Raw genomic sequence first — 19,279 nt, 5'->3', positions numbered from 1 at the left:
ATAATGGGACCCATGGCAAAAGTGGGGTTGGGGCAGACCAGTACAAAATATCACTCATGATCACTCAAAAATCACTCAGAAGTCTAACACAAAGCATAGCACAGCCTGAATGAAGGTTGAAATCATATTTATTAACAAACATAAATTGAACACAGTACATTTTTTAAAAAGTAAGAAAGCTGCTCTCTGTACAGTACCTCTCTCAGAAAGCTGCTCCTGTCAGCAGCAGACATCACACATGTGCAGAATGGTACCAAGATCGGTGCATGTGCAGAACAGTGCAGAGATTTTGATGTGGACATTGCGCATGCACAAAACGAAGCACGCAAGCCAATCCCCGCTGGAATCACACTACTGCGAACACAGGTAAGCATTCTCGAAAACATGATTCCCTAATTCTTCAGGAACGTTATAGCCAAATCACGCTGCTGAAACTCGCATTATTTGAACAATGCTATACCAACATTACACCTACATCATGTATCAGCAGTTTATGTAGAAAACATTGAATATGCTTCAAACAAACAGCTGTCTCTAAGTCTGGAAGGAGTAGTCAAATGGGCGTGTCTTCAGTCAGGATATGTCTACTGCATTGAAATGATATCATCCAGGAGGTCTGGAATTGTCAATTGGAAGCTTTGGCCAATCAGAGTTCGGGACTTCATATCATTTTCGAGAGGGAGTGGACCATGGTTAGTCCTGCAGGTCCAATGCATCCAGTCCAGGGATTAGCTGTAATCAGTCGAGTAGCTGCACAGAAAGTAGTTAGAGGTCTTACCAAATTAGTTGTGGGAAGGACCATGGTCAGCACAGGGTGTGTGTGTTCACTGAAAGTCAGATTCCAATAGAGACACTGGGAATTGGAGGCTGCATGTTAGGTTCCAGAGGTGATAATAATTGTGAAGGTGGGTAGCTCAGCATAAAAGGGTGGGAGACAATACAGCATGGGAAGACAATGGGGGAGGGGGCTCATAAATGGTAACCACTGTCCTGGATTGAATGAGGTGGAGATGGACATAGCTATGGGGCTCAGGAGTAAAGTGAACAGAACAGCAGTTAAATAGAAAAGTTGTGGGAGAATATGAGGAAGATCAAAACGGATGGGGTTGATAGGGATGACAAGGCAGAATAGGAAGATATAAGTTTAGATTGAGAGATTGAGTCTGTAATTCACTCTATGAAGCACTACCTGTGTTTCCTTCTATCCTCATCCAAATTGTAAAAGTGTAATCGGAGATAAGAACGACTGCTACGTACCTGGAATGGGCAAAGTAAGTGCTTCTTTTTCTCTGAGGGACCAGAGTCTACTTTGGTATAATGTGAGGCCATCCAGAGGCAACAACATGAAACAGACACTCACATGATATAAGTTGAAGACGCCGGTTATCATGTAATTGTGAATATGGACCTTACACTTACTGTATTGACTAAAAATCCTGGCATCAAGCAATCTTGACCACGTCAACATAGAAAATAAGAGGAGTAGGTCAATCAGCTCTTTGAGCCTACTCTGCCATTCTGTGTGATCATAGCTGATCATCTAGCCCACGTCCCTGTTCCAGCTTCCCTTTAGCCCTAAATATAATCTACAATATATAATAATAAAAATATATAATAAAATGGGCAGCACGGTGGCACAGTGGGTAGCACTGTTGCCTCACAGCACCAGAGACCTGGGTTCAATTCCCGCCTCAGGCAACTGTCTATGTGCCATGTCTGCGGGGTTTCTTCCAGGTGCTCCAGTTTCCTCCTACAGTCCAAAAATGTGTAGGTTAGGTGAATTGGCCATGCTAAATTGCCCATAGTGTTAGGTGAAGGGGTAAATGTAGGGGAATGGGTCTGGGTGGGTTACTCTTCGGAGGGTCGGTGTGGGCTTGTTGGGCCGAAGGGCCTGTTTCCACACTAAGTAATCTAATCTAATCTAAAATAATACCTATCATAATATATAGCTCGATACCTAATTCTTCCTTTGAAATATTAAGTTTTGACCTCAACCACCTTCTGTGGCAGAGGATTTTACAGGCTCACCACTTTTTCTCGTAGCATTCAACGTAGCATTAATCCTACTAATGTCAGTAAAAAGCAAAATTCAGGCAAAAGGTGAGGATTCATCTTAGTTGGAAAATTAAAAACACCTTCCACAGTTCCACAGCCTGCACAAGCTCCAGGACACAAAATGTCCACATTGTCACCATATATCTAATGCTGCTTTTCTTGAATAATGGGGTTTGGCAGAGTTTTTTTTAAAAATTGCTGTCACACATACAATCTCCTATGGTATATGTGCCAAAATTCTTCAGCAGCATACATCTGTATCAGGTCAACAATATGCAAAGTTCATGTAGAGGCATCCCATCACCCACCTTGTGGAATCCTCACTGCCCCAATGTCCTGAGGATACTTTTCAAATTGTATTTGTTGAGTGCTGCTACTGCTGAATGATCACATAGCCAAAAGGTAATTTGAATCATCCCTAGTGGATCCAAGGATAGACATGTTAGCTGTTTCTGTGGCCACTGCACTAAGAGGATTCACACAAGGAGATGAGAAACAGTGGATGTGGCGCAGTCTCCTAGTGTGATGTTTCCAACCATAGATCCTTGAAGGTACAGCAAAGATGCAGGAGAGCTACAGTTGTTTGTCTTCCATAGAATGCTACACAGATGAGAGAATGGCAGTGGTTTAGAGGTATCAGTTCAAACACCATGCCATGATGTGCAGCATATCTGGAATGCAACTGACACTTTCACTAGACCAGCAAAGGCAATAAGGTGACCCTCCACATCAAATTCCCATGTAAGTGCTGTTCGGGAGCTTTATTCCAGTGCTGACACAATAAACACTTAATTTTTAGTTTCTCTGCTCCAGACAACTGGAGAAGCAATGAGGGGTACATGATGCATAATAAAGACCTGTGAGAGCAGCAGTATTGCATCAAACAAAGCATTGAGGACATCCTTCAGGAACAACATCTTCAGCACCTCACAGTGCAACCGTGTTGGCAACACAGGCAGAATTTCTTTGTAAATCTTCTACAATGCAACTGAGTTCCATGAAGTCATCTTTTCTGACTGTAAATGTTCTGATGCTGCACAAACCAGCATTCCTTGTATAAGCCCAACTGGAAACGCAGCATAGCAGTTTCATCTATTTTTGATTTTCCTATTATTTAATAAAAGCTGTAGTTACAAACTGATGGAAGTCTTCACAACATCCAATGCTCCATCATTCAATCATGATAAAGATTCATGTTAGTATTGGCGCTATAGACAAGATGGCTATTGTGCAGACAGGCTCAGAACATCATGTGTCACAAAGGGTGGCTAGCCTCTATAGCTTCATTCATTTATTTTCAGCTAAAGTTACAGTTATTCACACAGCTGATGAAGAAAATTGAATATATTATTTATAAATGTCATCATATATTTACCATTATGTTTCACCATGTCTACTGCATACCTTAGAAGATTTCCATTTTCTGTTTCCTCTCACTATGTTTAGGTGCAGTCCCAGGTCCACAGCTGGGGTGGAGGGAGCCTGCTCTATAGTGGAGCTTGTTAACCTTGGAGCTTGAGGAAGGTAGTTCTGGAGCCTGCTGACAGCGTGCTACCCAGATAGATGTTCAATCTCCTTAATTAGAATCCCACAGGGTTTGGCATTACAAGCAGGGAAGAGGGGGTGCTGTGCACCTCTGGAAGGAGAGTTCTGGGGGGTCTACATGTGGTTCCCTCACCAGCTGGGTGCTTACAGTTCTGGATACCAATAGCTGGAGCAATGGAATGCAACTCAGAGGGTATAATCCAGCTGACTCATTCCACTGGATCCAGCGCTCCATGATAGTTGCCAACCTGTCCACAGAAACAGGAATATGCTTGCAATGCTGCAGAAATCATAGTTCAGGTGTGACATTCATGGGCTCTCCAATCTTCAAGTCAGTTTCTTGTGTGATTAGATTAGATTCCCTACAGTGTGGTAACACGCCCTTCGGCCCAACCAGTTCACACCGACCCTCCAAAGAGCAACCCACCCCCTTCTGACTAATGCACCACTATGGGCAATTTAGCACGGCCAATTCACCTGACCTGCACATCTCTGGACTGTGGGAGGAAACCGGAGCACTCGGAGGAAATCCATGCAGACACGGGGAGAATGTGTAAACTCCACACAGACAGTCGCCCGAGGCTGGAATTGAACCTGGCACCCTGGTGCTGAGAGGCAGCACTGCTAATTACTGAGCCACCGTGCCACCCCACATATGTCGCCAATAAATCCACCTGCTCCTTTTGTGTTTGCTTGTGCATTGGGAGACCTCTCTACCTGTGGCTGAGCAGCTGCCTCATCTCTGGCAGTCCTGAGTACCAGTAACCTGGCTTATTTGTTGTTCAGCCAGCTGTGGAGACATGGCAGTGGTGAGCTCACCAGAATCTGCTCAAGCTACTCTGAGTAACTTACCAATCTAAGTGTAGGAGTGCAGAAAACAGCCTTATCAATGCTTCCTCTGAAGGATCTGTGACTTCTATCTCAGAGGTTGAAGGAAGAGATATTGTCCTGACAGACTAGTCTCTTCATGATACTGACTGTGCAGAGGACCAAGAGAGAAAACGAGATGTGAAATAGGTGTAGAGGTTTGGACATGTTAAACATACTCTGAGTGCTAGTAATGGGAGAGCAGCCCAACACTTCACAATGAGTTATACTTAGTTGCTGGGACATGGTGATCTTGTGGCATCAGCACTAGCGGTCATGGTCCATTCCTACCCAAAGATTCTCTGCTCAAAAAAGGTGAGATAGATGCCAACACACCATCACTCATCTTGGCTCTTTCCACCCGATTATGGGATGATTTCAGCTGGAATGAGAGAAAGGGAGTGAATGAGTGAGAGGAACGTGCTGGCTGTGCTTTCAGTACTGGTGTGTTTGGGAAAGTTGACCGAAGTGTATGAATAGGAAACAGAGAGAGCATGCAAGGGGGATTGGGAGGCTGAGAGTGAGGGCAGAGCTAGAGTATGGTGAACTCTACCATCATGGATTGCCAATGGTCATTAACATTCTTCTTGCATTGTTGAGCATCCTGCAGACCCGGAATACCCCACTGACCAGATCATACTGGCAGGGTTTAGTGCTGCAGTCTCCTCTGGTGGTTCTGATGAAAAAGGTCTTTCACTCTCCCTAACAATCCCATCCACAAGGACCTCCATCTCAATGACAGCAATTCTCTGTGACAACTTCTTTCTTGGCCAGCACCCAAGCAATTTGTCCCACACTGCAACTGTGAATGGCAATCCTGGCCTTGCAGCAACCAACATGGTGGACAGCTGGAGTTTTAATATGGGAAATATGGAGGTTTGATTCATGGCGACTACATCAATCAGTAATGATCACAACATAGTGCAAGATTGACCTCTTAGAGATTGGTTGCACACACAATGAGGTGAACAGTATTAAAACAGAATGAGATCACTCGTGAGATCACAGAAATCCTCCATGAGGTTCCTTGAAAGTGACATAATCAAGTATACAAGAACTTTGGTCATCCGAACATCAATTATCTGAATTTCGGATAATCCGCACAAGATCTCAAGGTCCCAGTCGGACACACTGTTTGCTCACCAACTAGACCGAATCTGAAGTTCACCCAGACGGTGTAAAGTCCTGGATTCGCTCCCTTGGGAAATCGCTCAAACTGAGTCACAACTCAGCCTGCACCTCAGCCTATGATCGAGCACCATCTACAACTCTCCCGACCTCAAGGTGCTGGCTTCCCACCACTTGAATCCCCGACACTGCCCATCACAGACACATGATGGAGAGATTGCAAAAGGATGTCTGCGAGGAGTCGGGGTGATGGAGCCACACTGGCCCAAGCGACAACTGCCTGGCTTGCCCATGGTGTGGTGGGTTGGGGACCTTGGGAACAGTTTGTTCCTTCTGCCCTTTCTTGCAACGCAGCTTGCCTGCATTTCACTGACCATAATCGACACCAGGCGCCCCGACTGAGAGCCTGATCATGCTGAAGGGAGTAGGTACCTTGAGGTGGGGGGGGGGGGGGGGGGGGGCGCGCAAAGGGAATGTGATCAGTTCTCTGAATGATCAGTTATCCAACAAAATACTCCCCACCAGCGTCATTCAGATAATTGAGGTTGCCCTGTATTGGTAAATTTCAGCCCATGTTTAGTTTGTCTTGTAGAAAGATATGGGTGTTAACGTATTTAAATGTTTTGCACATAGTTACATCTTTACTAGCATTGCCAAAGTGACTTAAGCAATCTAATTACAGGCTTCTATGACATACAACAAACAAACAGTCTAGATAACTTTCAATACAATCATCGATTCTTTTTGAATAAAGGTATATGCAACCTACCAATAGCAAAATGAGCAATAATGTTGACGATAAAATCATCTTCCAAACTACTCGTCAACTTATAACCACAAGAAAATAAACTGCACAATCTTGGACTTGCATCTAAAATGTCTCATTATTTCAGAGCTTGTGTTACCTGCTGTTGACCAATCGCTCTAAATTAGGACATTTAAAATGTATATATCTGTTAAACATTCTGTAATCTTTCAGCCTACTGCAGATTTAATAGTGTTCTCACAAATTGTAATTGAAATGAGTGCAAAGCCTTGATGAATTGTAAATTTTGTTAGCAGTAAACTTTAAAGGTATAATGTATTGATAATTGCTACACTTACATGGTAAATTATAGATGCACTGTTGTATATTAAAAATTATAAAGAATCTAGGAAAATAAACACAGCATAGTATAACATAGCAATGGTGAAACACAATGCACAAAATTATTAAGGTGAAAAAGTTCACATTTAATGCACTCTACGTTTCTGACAGCAACTGGACTATTGTGGCATGACACTTATGTGGGGAAGGGGGAAGTTAGGTACCGTTTACACCTGGAGTGTCTGGCTGAAAGAGGTACAGTAGCTGTCTGAAGCATGAGAGCATAATACACTTTAACCAAGTATATCTTGGCAAGTAAGTCCTGCACAGAGAGGAAACATTGGTAAAAGGTTGAAAAATTAAATAATTTCTGTAACTAGTTAAATAATAAGATTCAGAGCATAAAATTAATTTACATAATAGGTTCACCAATACGTAAGGGTTACTGAATAACTTCACACGTTTGCCTGATTAGGTATATGGGTAAAATTGTATACAGATATATTTGACAGATGCTATATGGATTTTATGACAAAATATATGCTGTTTAAACTTTAATAGTTTGGTCATACGCTAGGTATGTAGAAATTAGGAGTAGTGGGAGGACATACAGCTATTCAAACCTGCTCCACCATTCAATAAGATCGCAGTTGATCTGGTTGTCATCTCAACTCTATAACTTTGCATACCTAAAGTATAATACTCTAATTAAACATAGAAAATTAAAAATTCAACATAAACAGAACGTATTTCCTGGAAAATTTGCCCATGTGTCATGCAGGCATTGATTCTTATTGGAGTATACTTCCACCAGTGTCTGCAGGACTTCAAAACTTCATTAAGGTGGGCATTTCTCAAAACTGAGCTTATATACTACATACTTGTAGAACATTTGATCATGGAGGGCCCAAAACCTCTTCTATAATTCGTCCTCACCCAACGCCACACATCTTTTGTAAACTACTCACCAGCCAAGTAGCCGTCTATTATTCTTTTCTCCTTCTAAGCCCATGGGTACTGATATTGTCTACACTGAAACAATAAAACTCAGGGAAGGCTCAGGGAGATTGGATCTTCCTAGTCTGCACTGCTTGGCATGTATCTTTTCATATAGAAAGTAAGGGGCATCCTGACATCATTCTAACCTATGAATGTATTTTCAGCATATTTACTAACAGTTTGAGATTTGCAAGAAATATCTTTAAGAAATGGAAACATGTATGTGTTAGTATCCAATGCTAAGCTAATAATGTGTTTTTAGAGTGAAAGGAAGTTGACACAAGAAGAGTTAAATATTTGAAAGAAACCCATGCACATCTACCCAAGTGAGTGTGGTGATGTTCGGATCCAGCTAAGACCTAGCCTTGAAATGAAAGGATAAGGACAGCAAAAGTAAGTAACTATTAGTGCACTAGAAGCGTTTTAATTTTTACCCATTAGCAGTCGGCGTTTCACCCGTTTGTCCACATCAGTTAATGACGTGGCATTGTATTCAGAGTTCTCAATTGCAGCCTCAGCCTTTTCTATAATACAAGTAAGCACAAAATATATTGCATTGGTCAAACCAAAGAGGAAAAAGTTGTTTTTATGTTATAAATATGTTGTGGAAAGGCAGTGAAACAATGCTTCTCTCTTCATTGTTTTGTCTTCCACATTACATAAAATAACTAGCCTTTGCAGCATTAAAAACAGAAAGTACTGGAAATGTACAAAATAATTGCAATTGGGATCATTCTTTTTCCAACACTTGCAAGTCTATTGTGTATTTCCTGTATTTTCTGGTTTTTTTCAGCTTTCATTTTTCTTTTTTATCCATGGTTTACAGCAATACATTTTCTTATGTTACTAGTTCCATTTTCCTGAGTACATGTAGCAGCTAGTCTTCACTTTTCTTGGCAGAATAAGGCTGTAAATGAGGGCAGTCAAAAACACTCAAGTTATGCAAAAAAAACAACTGGGAAACAAAAAAGATAAAGCATTCAAAAGCAACAGAAAGTGCAATTGAGATTCGTTATTAAAGAAGCTGAGAAGCAATCCAATACTGAATGAAGTGGGTAATCAACTAGAATGCTATAAATGAAGGAAAATGCAAAACAAAATGCATGCATAAAATAATACTATGATTAAAAGTTAAAGTGGTGTTTGCTACAGCACTGGTTGCCTGCTTGTCTATAAGTGATCAAGACAAATTAAAAAGCCAAACAATGTGTTGTTAAATAACATAGCAGAATAATCAGCAAATAGAATCAAATTGCCACTCTTGACATGCTTTCAAAATGTTTGATATCGTCTCTTAATCATTAATATAATTAAAACAGCCAATTTCCAAGACATATATGCAAGTTCTTAAATTTCTCTGTAGGAAAGTTAGCTTGAATATACAAGGAGAAAATTAAATGCTCATAAATCTTTCTTCTAACAAGCATGTTTCCGTTCGCCTTTATACAGTTAAATAAAAAATATGAAAATATCACCTAAAAGTCTTTCAATTTCATGCAATTAATTAGTGCATCCAAACAAGAACAAATAACATTAGATGAAAACTGGCAAAATCCTGTGTTCCATATGATGGAATTAGTGCCTCTCCTCAGTCTCCCAGTCAGCTAAGAGAAGTCTCAGCTTCTTGTACTCTAAATGTACAAAAAAATTAGGATTGTATAAAATTCTGATAGGCATGGCTGCAATAGAGATAATGATGTTAAAAGTAGTTTTATTTTTAGTTTCAGTTTGGCTGCAGATAAGACAGGCAATCAGAATCATCACTAGAGCACAACAGCTTGAAAAAGAGAAAAGGAATTCACAGAATAAAGGAATTAGTAAGCCTCTTGAATAGGGCAGAGTAATATCAATTTGTGAGTAAGGAAATTCTCAAACTTTCTGTTGCATTTGTTTCGGTGTCCTTTGTTGAGTAAAAGCTAAATAATCTTAGCCATTGAAATAGTTACAATATAGAAGGTCATTTAAAATTTAAAATACTTATTTTTAAAAATATTTTACAACCATTAGCCTTTATGACAGAACACGTTGCAATCACACAAACAAGTCAGCATTAATTTATGAAAGGAAAGACAAGACATTGCTGGTTTATACATACCATTCATCAGAATTTACCTCTTTAGTTCTGAAAGCTAAAGTCCATCTGATCATTGCTCCACATCCAAACTATCAAATCCTGTCTTTTCTCTTTACAAATGATGATTTACTTGATGTGCATTTGCTGCTTTTGTTTCAGCTTTCCAACATTTACAATTTTATCCTTTTCATTGTGAAAAATCAGAATCCCAAACAATTGAACTTTTTCAAACTCATTAGTAAAAAAACAGAGTTATGCCAAATTTATATCAAATTTATTTTAAATTTAGAGGCATCAAAATGTTTAAGAATCAAGTTCAATCAGATTACTGTCACCATGGAAATTACACATGACTGTCAGATTTTTAGCCTCTGGTACATAGGCAGGTACAATGGGAGGAGGAAAAGGGCTTGGGAGTTGGAGAATACGGACTGGACTTTGCAAACTTTGCAAAAGTTTTAGTTAATTTATCACCATGTGAGTAATAGATTATTTTTCATTCAATAAAGTGCCTGTCAAAAAATAATGTTATAGTCCTATTTTGTAAGACATAGTTATTTCTGCGGGACCCTAACTTTACAAATTCTAATTACTAAAATTTTTCAGTGAATAATTTTTTTAAAAATCTTAAACAATTTTACCTTAAACAATGCAAATTTACCTTGCATTTTGTTTTTGCTGCTACAAAACGCTATGAGAAGAACTAATGTAACAACTATAAAGAACTCGGAGGTTTATTAGAGGTACAGCTGCTTAATGTAACAATGATCACTTTGTATTCTGGCAAATATTAACCAAAGTCAGTGAATAAATGCTATCATTTTCCACATAGAGTACAACAAATGCAATGCATCACACAAAGTAGTTTTACTTTCCTTAAACAGCGTACTTATGGTTAGAGAAAAACTGATTAACTTCCAGTTACATGAAATACCATTACTATATTAAGATCAGGGGCTTGTCAACCAGTGGAACTTGAGAGCTAAGTTATTGTGTCTATCAAAAATAATTTTCATACATTGATCTAGTCCTAATGTAGAAAAATAATTTGCTTCTCCTTTTCTCAAGAATTTGTTAACCATTTGTTTGGCTGAAATACCATTACAAGGTTAAATGAATTTATAAATGTACAAGTATCTACTCAGATATAAAAAGGGTGGGGGGGTCAGTTATCTCAATTGGCTGGATGGTTTAGGATGTTGAGTGATGCCAATAGTACAGGTTCAATTTGTGTATTGGCTCAGGTCACCATGAAGGACTCACTTTCCCAACCATGCCCCTCATCCGTGATGTGACTACTCTCAAATAAACCCCACCACCAATTGTCTCTCTCTCTCTCTCGCTTTCTAAAGAAAAAGTGGTCCTCTGGAACTATAGCAACTTTACTTTCACTATTCAGAAAAACCTTTAGGATAAATGGACAAGAATGGCATTGTGAGAGTAAACATTCTTCAAAAATGAATTTGCCTTTCATTTGCTTCAAGACCTGGATGAAGTGTTCAGAGTGAAAATGGCAGAAAGCACCAGTTAACTTACCAATGCAGATTTTCCCATCAGACAGCAAGGCATACTTTTGATGGCAGCCACATACAGGCCCATCATCCGTATCATCACAAGTATGATGGCACCCACCATTTCCATGATTACACGTTACTAAAAAAGAATTACACATATCTAAAAGAAACAGTTAATCAGCATGACTATTGCAGACATATTTACATTTATAAAGAACAAAAGGTCAAGCAAAATATTGGGCTTACTTACCCACTAAATTATTAAATGTTAGAGTTTTGGCATGTCAGATTCAATATGATATGCTCTCATTTAATTTTGTGCTGATCAAGCTGTTAAACGCATCTTCTTGAATAAATACTCTAACATTAATATTTTTATTTCAAGTGTATGCAGTGCAAGTGACTTGTGCAACTGTTACTGTACAAAATTTTCCACCCAGGGGAATACCCAAAATTAATTTGTAATAGCAAGCTATCAGTTCTCATCAGTCTTAGGGAATCCAGGTATAAAAACATCTTTTTTGCATAAGTGCTACATTCATACAAATTGATTTAAATCTGAGAACAAACAGGCCAAGGACAACTGGAAAGGGTAAATTTCTTTGTCATGGTTTCAATATTCCAAAAGAATACATAAGGAAACAGAAAAATTAAAGGTAATGAAGTTGTTTTTAAAAATTACGTACATAGGCATCCCCTCTGATTCCTGGCTAGTTCAAAACCTGGTCTACATTCACACGCTATTCCTCCTTTTGGTGTTTCTCTGCAGATGTGGGCACATCCATGTTCTTTGTTCATGCAACTCATTCCTTCTGAGGGAGGATAGTAGAAAAATCAATTCAGTACAATTCATGAAACGTCTTATTCAAAAAGTGATTGATTTGCAGAGACAAAAGGAATGCAAGTAAAATAATTGCAAACAAACTGTCCGCTCACTGTACACCATAAAGTCACAGAGGGAGAAGTTTGTTCAGCCATACATTGCTTTGAGGGCGGTAGTTGTGTGTGCGTGTGCACGCGCGCGCAGCAGAGGGAGTCATCTCGACTTAAAAAGTTAGTTTGCTTTCTCTGTCGATACTACCTGACCTGCTCTGATCTCCAGCATTTTTTGTTTTCAGTTCAAGGAAATGTCAATGCTAATTTAGTCCTCTTTTGGCTTTAAGCACATAATTATGAATGATCTGCTGCATGAGGAATTACTGATTATCCAAAGGTGCTATTCATTCTGAAGATCTGCCTCTCAAAGCAGACACTGAAGATCCAAGAAACCTATTTGAGAAAGAGCAAACAATTGTCCCTGTGACTGATTCTCCCTCAAATGCACACTGAAGGATTAAACCTTAATATTTAAACTCACTTACTTGATCAAACATTTGGTCACTTTGCCAATATCTTCTTTAGTTGGGTAAGCTTTCTGAAGTGTCTCAGTTTTTTTTAAATTAAGAGGATGATACAATAAAATGTTTTGTTGATTAATTAGGCATTTACTTATTACTGCTTGGAAATCTCTGTAATGCTGCAGATGACAAAATTTCAGTTGTCACTGCACTCTGAAATTTGACACATCGTATGCAAAATACTTTACACTTCTTAAGTGATGTTATAAGCTATTATATCAATGTAAGCTTGTCTTGTTGCATTCTATGTACTCCAACTTTTTTCAAAGAATTCGTCTCCTTTTTTATGAGGGTGTTGTCAGTGTACTAGAGAAAAATTCTGTAACCTTCTTAAGTGGTCACACTTTAAATATGCACCAGAGTGAGGTCCTGGATGCTATTTGATTGCTGTGAACATCACAACCAAATCTCACTAACCTCAACCCATTGGGCACCAAAACACTCAGCCAAGGTGGTGCTAGCTTCTGGATAGCAACCAACAGGAACTTTCACAATGTTCCTGTCATCCTCCCAGGTATAACAGGGCTAACTGTGATCATGCCAAACAGCACAGGACAGGAAGTAAGCCTGGATATTGTATATAGAAGCTAGGGTCATGAAATGTGGTGCTGGAAAAGCACAGCAGGTCAGGCAGCATCCAAGGAGCAGAAGAGTCAATGTCTCAGGCATAAGCCTTTCATCAGGAATGTGGAGGGCTCAAAGGGCTGAGAGATAAATAGGGGAGTGGGGATGGGTCTTTTGGAGGGGGGGGGGAAATGGTGATAAGTGGATGCAGGTGGGAGTTGTTTGTGATAGGTCAGCAATGGAATCAAAAAAGCTATACGTCATATTAAGTTATCATAAGTGATGATTACTGCTAATGTGTGACACCAAGAAGACATATTATACAATTGACCACAAAAATGACATTCTTGGAGACCAGATGTCAAAACAAGATCCGCATCTAGTCATGGAATTTACAGTTTCATCTGAACTTCTTACAACAGTAAATCACTCTCACACATCCATTACACTCTATGTAATGGGCTATCTGACAACAAACTGTTCACACCAGAGCTATTAATCTGCATGCTGTGAGGAGGAAAAAGGTCATAGTAAATCTGACTCAGCAGGTTTTGACTAAAGGCTGAGACCAATTAAGCTACAAACAGATATTCGACAAGTACGCACTTGAACCGTGACTTTGACATGGTCTATGTAACATGTAATTCTTAATAAATAGACAACTAAATCACTGAGAATTTGGCACTAAAATCCTAATTGCATATAGCTTGTCTGCTGGCAAGCATAGTTCAAACAATTGGTTACCCCATATTAATATTTATGTTTTAACAACACAGTTGTTGGGAGACAAAAATGGACAACTTGTAGGAAAGTGGAATCCAAATTTGAATATAAAAATCATTGAAACAAGACTCCTGAATTATGATTTTTTTTAACTTAAAAATGCCATCAGTTAGGAATAAATGGGTCATACTCACTTTGTGAAGCTGAGACTAGTGGGGTACCATAGGGTACAGTACTAGGGCCGCAGTTGTTCACAATTTGGAGGTGATTACCAAATGTATTATTTCCAAATTTGTGAATGATGCAAAGCTAAGTTGCAATGTTTGTTGTGAGGAAGTTGGAGAGCAGCTTCCAGAGTATTTGGACAGATTTAGTAAATGGGCTAGAACGCGGTATATAAAATAAAGTGTGGAAAAAGTGAGGCGATCAACTTTGATAGGTCAAACAGATGTACAGAATATTTCTTAAATGGTGGGATGTTGGAAAGTGTAGATATACAAATGGACCTAGGTGTCCTTGTCGAAAAATCACAGACGACTTAACGTGCAGATGCAGCAAGCTGTTCAGAAGCTAATGGAATGTCAGCCTTTATTGCAACAGAATTTGAATACAGAAGTACTGAGATATTTCCTCAATGCATAAATGCTTGGTTAGTTAGACTGCAGCTGGAGTACTGTGCGTAATTTTAGTTTCCTTATCTCAGGAATGATATTATTTCCATAGAAGGAGTGCAACAACGGTTCACCAGACTTATCGGAACAGGAGTAGGCCATTCAACTCTTCAAGCCCATTCTGCCATTCAAGGAGATCATGTCTTACCTGTGACCTAACTGCCTTTGGCCTATGTCTCTAAATACCATTGCATAAAATCAACATGTCTATCTTAACATTACAACTGATCCTGTATTTACTTCCATTTGTGGAACAGAGTTCCAAATACTTACTACCCTTTGTGTTTAGAAGTGCTTTCTAACATCTTTCTGGAGTGGTCTGGCCCTAACTTTTAGTTCTAGAATCCCCAACCAACGGAAATATTATCCTTATCTACCCTGTCTTTTCCTGATAGATCTTGAAGACTTCGATCAGGCCACTCCTCAACCTTCTAAAAAACAGTCGAGTAAAAAATGAGGTCTGCAGATGCTGGAGATCACAGCTGAAAATGTGTTGCTGGTCAAAGCACAGCAGGCCAGGCAGCATCTCAGGAATAGGGAATTCAACGTTTCAAGCATAAGCCCTTCATCAGGAATGAGAGAGAGTAGCCAAGCAGGCTAAGATAAAAGGTAGGGAGGAGGGACTTGGGGGAGGGGCGATGGAGGTGGGATAGGTGGAAGGAGGTCAAGGTGAGGGTGATAGGCCGGAGTGGGGTGGGGGCGGAGAGGTCAGGAAGGAGATTGCAGGTTAGGAGGGCGGTGCTGAGTTGAGGGAACCGACTGAGACAAGGTGGGGGGAGGGGAAATGAGGAAACTGGAGAAATCTGAATTCATACCTTGTGGTTGGAGGGTTCCCAGGCGGAAGATGAGGCCCACCCCACTCCGGCCTATCACCCTCACCTTGACCTCCTTCCACCTATCCCACCTCCATCGCCCCTCCCCCAAGTCCCTCCTCCCTACCTTTTATCTTAGCCTGCTTGGCTACTCTCTCTCATTCCTGATGAAGGGCTTATGCTCGAAACGTCGAATTCCCTATTCCTGAGATGCTGCCTGGCCTGCTGTGCTTTGACCAGCAACACATTTTCAGCTTCTAAAAAACAGGCCTAATTTCTCCTCATAATTAACCCCTCATTCTTATAAACCTACACAATACTCCCTCCAAGATCAGTATATCTTTCATAAGGTGTGGTGCCCAGATCTGCTCACAGTACTCCAAGTGGGGTCTAACCAGGGTTTTGTATAACTGCAGCATAACTTCCCCATCCTCGTACTCTAATCCTCTGGATATAAAGTTTCTATCCTATGAACTGGGTAAACTTAAGAAAGAGGGGGAAATTAGAGAGAGAGAGAGAGAGAGAGAGAGAGAGAGAGAGAGAGAGAGAGAGATAGATTTGAACCCACATTCTCTAGCTTTGAAGAATGAAAGATGATCTTACTGAAACTTACACACTACTTAAAAGAATAATAAAGGTTGGTGTTTCACCTGATCAGGGAGTCTAGAACCAGAGGGCAGGGTTTGAAAATATAGCATTTCCATTTAGATCTGAAATGGTTTTTACTCAGAGAGTTATGAACTTTTGGAATTCTCTACCACAAAAATCTGTGGAAGCTCAGTCTTTGAGAATGTTTAAAGTAGAGATTGATAGATTTCTGATTACAAATGGCAAGCAGGGTTATGGGGTTGGTGTGAGTAATGGGCATTGAAGTGTTCAATCCACCATCATATTGAATGGTGGTGCACATTCAATGGGCTGCATGGCCTTCTCCTGCTCCTATTTTCTTAAATAAAATTGACCTCTGAGAAAGCAATAGGCCTGATACGCCAGACTGAATACTAGGTTAAATACTGGTAACTGTTTCTTTTGAGTTGCAACTGTTTTAACTATATTAATGACGAGGAGGTACCAGTGTTGGACTGGGGTGGACAAAGTTAAAAATCACACAACACTTGGTTATAGTCCAACAGGTTTATTTTGAAGTACTAGCTTTCAGAATGCAAGAATTTATAGATTTTATGCCCCACTCACTACCTGACAAAGGAGCGGTGCTCCGAAAGTGGTACTTCCAAATTAACCCGTTGGACTATAACTAGATGTTATGTGATTTTTTAACTATATTAAGCATTTATCAACTATTCTGTTCAATATTTTGCACTTTTAAAATGTCTGTATATCTTTATTTAAGCCTTTAACTTTTCAATGAGTTCTTCTCAGAGGGTTGGTGACTGTTACTGCATTGTAAGTTACAAGTGAAAACATTAGAATGGTTTTTGGATGTACAATTATATTACATACATTTGATGATGATGGTGATGTTGATTTCACAATAGATTAGATGAGATTCCCCACAGTATGGAAACAGGCCCCTCAGCCCAACAAGTCCACACCGACCATCTGAAGAATAACCTACCCAGACTCACTCCCCTACATTTACCTCTGACTAATCCACCTAACACTACGGACAATTTAGCATGGCCAATTCACCTAACCTGCATATCTTTAGACTGTGGGAGGAAACCAGAGCACCAGGAGGAAACCCATGCAGACACGGGGAGAATGTGCAAACTCCACACAGCCAGTTGCCCAGGGCAGGAATTGAACTCAGGTCCCTGGTGCTGTGAGGCAGCAATGCTAACCACTGAGCCACCGTGCTGCCCTTCACAGGATCAATACTTCAGGTTTACTCCATATCATCAATAACACGAAAAAAGGATCATCAGTTTATAAATGTTCAGGGGTTTTTTGACCAGAGAATTGTGATCATGTAGTATGGTCTCTGCATCAGGACAAGCAACTGTGCATTCCTTTAAAAAAAATTAGGTTGAAAGCTTCAGAAATAAATAGCATATAGAACGAATAGCAAGTGTAATTTAGAGAGGGTAAGCTCAAAAAAAGAGAGATGGAATTGGATTCAGAGAGTAAGAAAATTAGTATCTCTGAAAAGAAGCCACATTTTATCAAGGTTTTTGATTTGGATTTAATGATGCCCTTGCCTAGTTTGTCATTTTTGGTTAAACTCTAGGCAAGTTCACTGCCAAGACATGCACTACCGAGGCACCAAACAAGAACCAGCTTTCGGTTGATTTGGAGGGTTGGTGTAGACTTGTTGGGTCAAATGGCCTGTTTCCGCACTGTAGGGAATCTAACCTAACACCAGTGCTGAAATACTATGACATCAATGATGAAGTCACCTTGCAGTGCAATGCCAAAGAGACAGGACATGGCGCAACACTTATGCAGTAATTAGAACCAGTTGCATTTGCATCCAAGACAGTAATCACTGAATGATACTACACTGAGGGAGACAGAAAGACTCCCTAGCTACGGTCTTTGCTTGTCAGCATTTTAATTAGAACCTGTTTGGGACAGACAGTTACTACAGAGAACCTGTTTGAAGTGTATCACACTTCAAAGCATCTTTCTCAAACCAGTTTTATCTGCTCCAAAGTGTCTGCATTGAACATCCCTTCACTTGCAAAGATATATGGATGTGACAGACAAGAAAGGGAAACAGAGGAACATTGCTGGCATACTGTCAAGGATAGCCCTCCCCCTGAAGAAAGTGGAGGATGCTAAGACCATGTGAAATCTTCCAGAATCAAAAAGAAGCAACAATCAAACATGCTGTAGACGTCATCAACCCACAGGCACAATGAATGTGAAATACAATCATCTTGCTCAAATCGGGTAAACTACACCACAAGGTGCTACTCTGCAAGTGCTGTTGGAAATAATGATGAAAGGACACACTTGTTCCTGTAAGAGAATATTTTGCATACAGAGCTGAACTGAGCCCAAGTGTTCAAAGTAAATAAAATAATTTTCTCAAAGGAGAAGAAAGATGCCTAAGATAACAATGCAAGCCATCAAGGAACTGCGCCTAGTCTGAAGAAGACAAGAGAAACACTCTACTGCCCAAACATGCACAATGAAATTAACGACCATATCAGCCAGTGCTGTGCTTGGGATGAAAACCAAGCTAAAGAGCTACTTATGACAAATGACATCTTGGAAAGGTCTAGGATGAAGCTTGGAGTAAACTTCTTAATTTTCACAGAACATGATTTTTCTGGACACTGTTGTCTACTATTTGGATGACTGGGAGTTAGACCAGCTGACATCAGCTATCACCAAGGTGATTTTGGGGGGGGGGGGGGGGGGGGGGGAGGTCTGAAACTGCATTTTAGTCATTAAGCTATCCAGACATTGTGATGAGTGACAGTGTTTCTCATTCATGAGTCAAGAATTGAAAAATGCAGCCACTTAATAAAGGATTAGGAAATTCAGCATCATACATTTTCTCCACACTGTCCGCAGTCAAATGGGGAGAGAGAAGTGGTACTGAAAAATCAACAAAGAAATCATAAAGAAGTTGAGCACATCTAGCATATGCTTGCACAACACAACCCAACCAAAGTTCAGTCCAAAAATTCATGTAACAAACACCAGATACGTGGGCAATAGCAAAATAAACGAATAAAGCTGGAGGTAGAAACAGGTAATTAAATCAAGATGGCATGACAAAAAGTCATAATTCATTTTGATAAACCTGCCAAGTCATCGCCAGAGCCGAGCCGTGAAAAGCCAGTCAGCTCACATAACAACTGGGGACCTAGATAGAGCACTTGTCACTTGATCATACGCAAAGAACATGAACAACCAGGCATGAACAACCAC

General features: G+C 40.0%; 1 protein-coding gene across 4 annotated transcripts in view; it reads right to left on the bottom strand.

Moving 5' to 3' along the window:
- The window catches only part of scube2 (signal peptide, CUB domain, EGF-like 2), a 167,862-nt gene that overhangs the window by 84,340 nt on the left and 64,243 nt on the right, over window positions 1-19,279 (bottom strand). For 2 of the 4 annotated variants that reach the window (XM_060838500.1, XM_060838502.1), the window contains exons 5-6: window positions 11,956-12,081; window positions 11,292-11,429 (exon numbers count right to left, since the gene is read on the bottom strand). In XM_060838500.1, the coding sequence (XP_060694483.1) occupies window positions 11,292-11,429; window positions 11,956-12,081 (264 nt within the window). Of the gene's footprint in view, window positions 1-8,115; window positions 8,206-11,291; window positions 11,430-11,955; window positions 12,082-19,279 lie in introns of all 4 variants that reach the window. The other 2 variants (XM_060838503.1, XM_060838501.1) reach the window with 2 other exon arrangements.

This window comes from Hemiscyllium ocellatum, chromosome 18 (assembly GCF_020745735.1).
Source record: "Hemiscyllium ocellatum isolate sHemOce1 chromosome 18, sHemOce1.pat.X.cur, whole genome shotgun sequence".
In the NCBI taxonomy this organism is placed as follows: domain Eukaryota; kingdom Metazoa; phylum Chordata; class Chondrichthyes; order Orectolobiformes; family Hemiscylliidae; genus Hemiscyllium; species Hemiscyllium ocellatum.
The sequence above is the reverse complement of the archived record's forward strand: the minus strand, read 5'-3'. Positions and strand labels throughout refer to the sequence as shown.